We start from the raw sequence: 5,505 nt of genomic DNA, 5'->3' as shown, positions 1-5,505 counted from the left end.
CAGGTCCCACTTGAGAACCACTGCATTATAGGATGTAATGGCCGTGTTGTCATGGCCTCTTATTATAAGTTTATAGTTGCTTATTTGGGCTTGTTTACAAATGTTTTCATCATCATTTAAACCAGTGGTTCTCAAATATTTTCATGTAATGTGTCCGCTGACCCCCATCTGAAAATCTTTGGTGCACAGGGAGCACCAGATTTGTGTTGTTGGAATGTTTCAAAAACATTCCACATTTAATTTCAAGATTTTTATTTCAAGATCGCGACCAATTGTGAGCTTGTAGATCGGCTATTTTCAAAATAGCCGATGTATATTTATTTAGTGATTTAGCAATGAGCTGGGATTGAACCCGAGGCTCCCACTTGCCAGACCGACCCACAACCTATTGTCCCAATAATAGGGCTGAGCCCGATTGGCAAGGCTGTTGTGCACCGGGTCTTGGCTGGACTAACTAGGGGCTACATATAGACTCATTTCTCAGAGCAGCAGCCATAACTGCGGGGTCAAGCGCCTAAGTGTGTGTGCGGCTGTGCGGCTACACGGCAGAGCTCTGAAAAAAGGTCTATACAGTAGATTTAAAGTGCTCAGGTGGCCTATTAGGCGCTTAATTTGGCCTTGTTTTCATAAACCTGTTTGCTTATCTCTTTCTCAAAATCTGGCAACATTGGATAATATTGTGTGTACTAGGGCATTCACCAAATATTCGAATATTCGAATATCAAAGTCACTATTCGACGTTGTTCACCGAAGTCGAATATTCGCTTTATTTTTATTTTTATTGTTTTCTCTTTAAAAAATAGCTTGGCTAGATAGGAAGTCATAAGAATGAGTTGTCAATGCCCCTGGTGGATGAATTTGTTAATGCTCTATACCAGGGGTTCTCAAACCTTTTTAGGCCGTGACCCCCAAAATAAACATATTTGAACTGGGGACCCCCACCCTGACAAGCACTTGGAATTAGGTATTACATTTAATGTGACTCGGTTCCGCAGATAAATATTGTGAAAATAGCAGATCTACATGCTCACAACGCGAGGCGGTTGTGAGCATGTAGATCTGCTATTTTCACAATGTTCGCCTCTTGCTTACTTAATATTTGACAGTTTGGCCAGTCCTGTCGAATATTCGACTATTCGAATACTTTGAGGTTGAATAATTCGAATACTAAAAATTACTATTCGTGAATGCCCTAGTGTGTACTGTCTCAGTCTGTCTGTGTTTGTTTGTCTAGTTGTCCTGACAACAGATGCCCTCCTGACAGGCCTCACAGAGATCCTTCTGGTGAGGTTTGGTCCTGACCTTCTCAGAACACACTGACCCATCATCATCATCATCATCTTCCTCCTCCTCCTCCCCATAGCAGTTCTTCCGTATCTTCCCGAACAGGCGGCTCAGGGTGTTTCCCACCTCTTCGTCCGTGAAGCCCGGCAGGTCGAAGCCGTCGTCGTCGGGGCAGCGTCGGCACGCCTGTCCGAAGGGCCTCATGATCACGGTGCCGCGGCCCGGCCCCTCGCGCAGCCGGTAGCGGAACAAGAGCACCACCCTCGCCGAGTTCCACCTCCTGGAGCAGGAGCTGCAGCGGAACCTATGGGAGATACAACAACATGCCCATCAGTCAGTACACCAGAACCTATGGGAGATACAACAACATGCCCATCAGTCAGTACACCAGAACCTATGGGAGATACAACAACATGCCCATCAGTCAGTACACCAGAACCTATGGGAGATACAACAACATGCCCATCAGTCAGTACACCAGAACCTATGGGAGATACAACAACATGCCCATCAGTCAGTACACCAGAACCTATGGGAGATACAACAACATGCCCATCAGTCAGTACACCAGAACCTATGGGAGATACAACAACATGCCCATCAGTCAGTACACCAGAACCTATGGGAGATACAACAACATTCCCATCAGTCAGTACACCAGAACCTATGGGAGATACAACAACATGCCCATAAGTCAGTACACCAGAACCTATTGGAGACAAGGACGTGCAGAGCATGTTAGAGATGCTGAAAGATTAGAGATGGTGAAAATATCGAAAATAGCAGACCTCCAAGCTCACAACGCGTCGCAGCGCGATGTGTTATGATCGGCTATTTTTTGGTGCTTGATACCACACTGAACTAAGCATAATCAAGTAAAAAAAAGAATCAAGTGTAAAAACAGCATGGATTTCTACACAGAGAGGGCAATTCTTTCAACATAAGACGCTGCAGTTCAGGAGAGTTTGGACAAGGCAATTCTCTTGAATGCTGCCTTCAGGTATGGCATGGTCTGGAAAGAGGGCATTTATTTCTTTCATCTTATAGTAATAACTGAATTCACGGTCTGGAGAGGGCACTTTTTACAGACGGATAAAAGGGCAGGGGCTCAAGCCCCCTTTGATGTCTATGTGTGCACGTGAGTACACCAGGGGGTTTCAAACTTTTTTTTGGACTCAGGGCACCACTGTAAATAACGTTCTCATCCATGGCACCCCTGATCGACCTTTGCTGCGAGTCATCCCCATCTCTCTCCCCATTTCCTGTCGGTCTACTGTCCAATCAATAAAGGCATAAAAAGCCCAAAAACAAATCTATTTTTTTTTATAATCTTACATCATATTGCGCTACGTAAATATGCACTTCTTTCCACCTGAGACGCGGTTGGCAATGTCACGGAGAAATATCGGTTTCCATCAGAACTTAATGAAAATAACTTTAACCCCAGCATCCCAATTCTGGGGGGAAGGTTCACCAAAAATAGCCCGATCTACAAGTTTGTAGATCTGCTATTTTTGGTGAAGAGAGTTGGTGGGGGGAGTTTTTATTGTGTAAGAAAGTTGGACCATGAAGACATTTGACATTTTGGGGACGTGTGCATGGTGGCTCGCCCAGTTAGTGTAGTGACAAATACATGAAGCACGCTCGCCCCAAATGGATAAATGTAACCTTATTCCTAACCTTAAACCTCAGTAAAACGGTGCCAAAACCTAACCCTATTTCTAATCTTTTTTTTTTCTTTTTTTTTAACAATGTTTATTTAGTTTTTCTTTTTTTGAACATACAATACAACATTTACTTGACAATAAAAAGACTACTTACAGACAAAACAAGAAAAGAAAAAGAAAATACAACACCATACAAAAAAAAAAAAGATACTTGACATTTCTATTCCTATTCTTAACCTCAGTAAAACTATGTCTAAACCTAAACTTATTTCTAAACATATCCTCAGCAAAACAAATACAACAATACAAGAACTGCCCCACCGAGCGGTCGACGTGAGGTCGCTGGAAAACATGAGGGTGAGCCGGTTTACCAGATGTCCCCCTTTGCGTGGGACAGTCCCACATTTCCATGACTTTTCATGCGTCCCATAAATTGAGACGCTGTCCAACATTGTGACTGCTAGGCTCCAGTAATAATAATCAATGTGCAGGTGTTGATAGGTGAGCAAGCTAGACCACACTGGACACGTACAGCATTGCTCATAGCAGCACGTAAATAAATAACGTAAATCTCTCTCATTGTCTCTTTTCCTGCAAGATGTTTTATAATAACATGAGAAATATCCCCTAGGCTACAGCAGGTTACTAACAGAACGATAGGCAGTATCAAATGACCTCAAAGCATGTAATAGCAACTAAAGTAGCCTAAGTTGCTATTAACCCCCTGTCCTGTCCTGTCCCACATTGTCCCACACAAACGGTATAATTCTGTACGCCCCATGAATTCTGGGCCCCCCATGAATGTTCTTCATAGGGGGAGGGGGTTTGGACTGGCATTATTACACATTATTTTGTGCTTTAACTATTGAAAAATATACAAGCTCAAAAACTTGTAGATCTGATATTTTTGAAAAATCATGAACATTTGTCTTTGAATAATATTATTCCAAATCCTTCTAAGGTTTTTTTTGAAAAACCTGTTTTCCATCTCAAAATATTTAGTTCCAGGGACCCCCCCAGAAGCAAAATTTGAGTTACAAATGTTCGCTTAAAAAAATACATATAGCCTATTCAAAGATTTGCACAAATTTTCAAAATAGCAGATCTACAAGCTCGCAGCGCGCTGTGAGCTTGTAGATCTGCTATTTTTCAATAGCTAAAGTATAAAATAATTAAGGCCCCTCCACCTTGGGCCCTAGTGACTCAGTCCCACTTTTCCCCCCTTTGAGACGTCCCTGTCAAGGGCCCAGGTTCAAATCTGACTTCAGAGGTCATGTCTAGTGTGACTCTCCTCTCTCTGTCTGCCCTTATGTTCCTGTCTCTCTCAATACATTTCAACAAAACAATTTGTATTACAAAAAGAGGGGCATTAAATGTTTTCAGCATGAAAAATAGGAGCTCAGCATGCATCTATTGACACAGACAGTAACCCCTGGAAACCCCTGGAATGATAGCCATATGTACATATGAAGTGAAGACTTTTAGTGGCATATGCTTTTATGTGAAAACACCCAATGATTGTGATTCTGATATTCAGTCTCATTATGCACATGTTATTGGAGAGATATCCTTTCCCAGTAAATTATTATATCTCTATAGGACAATGAACCATCACCATAGACAATACATGAGTTATGAAATAAATACAAACATCATACATACTTTCCAAAGGCACAGTGGCTGTAGACTCTCCAGCCTCTCCTCCGCTCCTCTGTGGAGATGTCGTCTGTCTGGCTGTAGTTAAAGGTCAGACTCCACTGGTCTTCAGTGTCCAGCTCTGAATCCAGCATGTTATCAAAGCTGTCCAGCCACTGTGAGGGGACCCAGTCTGGACAAGAAGAAAATATTACACGTGAACATGAACCTAATAATGTAGGTAGGGCAATTGATACAGTTATAAAGTTGATTCCCAAATACCTTTCCTTTACATCATTTTGCAGTAATTTAAACTTTAATAAACATAATCATTTACTAATGTGTGGTATTTTCTACTTCCTAGTACAGTAGGCCTACCTCTGCTCATTGTCCTTATTGTTAAAGATGTAGTCCTGAGGAAATTGTCGTCAAAGAATGAAAACGTGTCTATTCTGAACTTTGCCTGAAGGTGTAAATGGCTTTCTAGTAAGGAGCTGTATTATGATCCTCCCTCGTCTGACAACAACATCATTGTTCTGGAAAACGAAACCTAAGAACTCTGCTTTCCCTTTCCAGTCTGCCAAATCAACCAGTACAGTAGGCTACAGTACAGTACAGTGCAACATCACTAGATGTCACTAAAGGTGAAGCAGTTCCTCCAGAATCAGAGCACAGCCAGGTAGACTGCCCTATCAAACCCCCACTAACAACATACGCCCTTTTTCCACTACAGGGCCGAACCAGAATTTATTTTTCCCATTTCCACTGCAAGGCGGAACGGTTCAGAACTCAGGAACCTGAACCTATTGTTTTGGTTCTGGTTTTGTTTCCATTGCACATGGCCCGGTTCCAGACGAGGTTCCTGGAACCTTTTTTCCGGTCCTGCTCCTGAGGTAGAAATAAACTTGAGTTCTGGGAA

General features: G+C 42.4%; 1 protein-coding gene across 1 annotated transcript; it reads right to left on the bottom strand.

The window, feature by feature from the left end:
* Window positions 1–1,208: 1,208 nt before the first annotated feature.
* LOC308292432 (receptor-transporting protein 3-like) lies at window positions 1,209–5,057 on the bottom strand. The gene is made up of 3 exons (XM_080734764.1): window positions 4,965–5,057; window positions 4,614–4,779; window positions 1,209–1,588 (listed from the first exon to the last, which is right to left on the bottom strand). Exons 1-3 carry the CDS (start codon window positions 4,972–4,974, stop codon window positions 1,231–1,233), a joined length of 534 nt encoding a protein of 177 aa, XP_080590890.1. The 5' UTR covers window positions 4,975–5,057; the 3' UTR covers window positions 1,209–1,230.
* Between the last annotated feature and the right edge of the window lie 448 nt (window positions 5,058–5,505).

Source organism: Nannobrachium achirus, assembly GCF_963921795.1.
Source record: "Nannobrachium achirus genome assembly, chromosome: 10".
NCBI classification, from domain to species: domain Eukaryota; kingdom Metazoa; phylum Chordata; class Actinopteri; order Myctophiformes; family Myctophidae; genus Nannobrachium; species Nannobrachium achirus.
Note: the sequence above shows the minus strand (reverse complement) of the source record. Positions and strands in the feature narration are given on the sequence as shown.

Bases quoted from the DNA above. Each gene is read 5' to 3' on its own strand.
- LOC308292432 (XM_080734764.1), bottom strand. The intron at 1,589-4,613 runs GTATGTATGATG...TATCTCCCATAG, and splicing joins AGCCACTGTGCCTTTGGAAA to GTTCCGCTGCAGCTCCTGCT.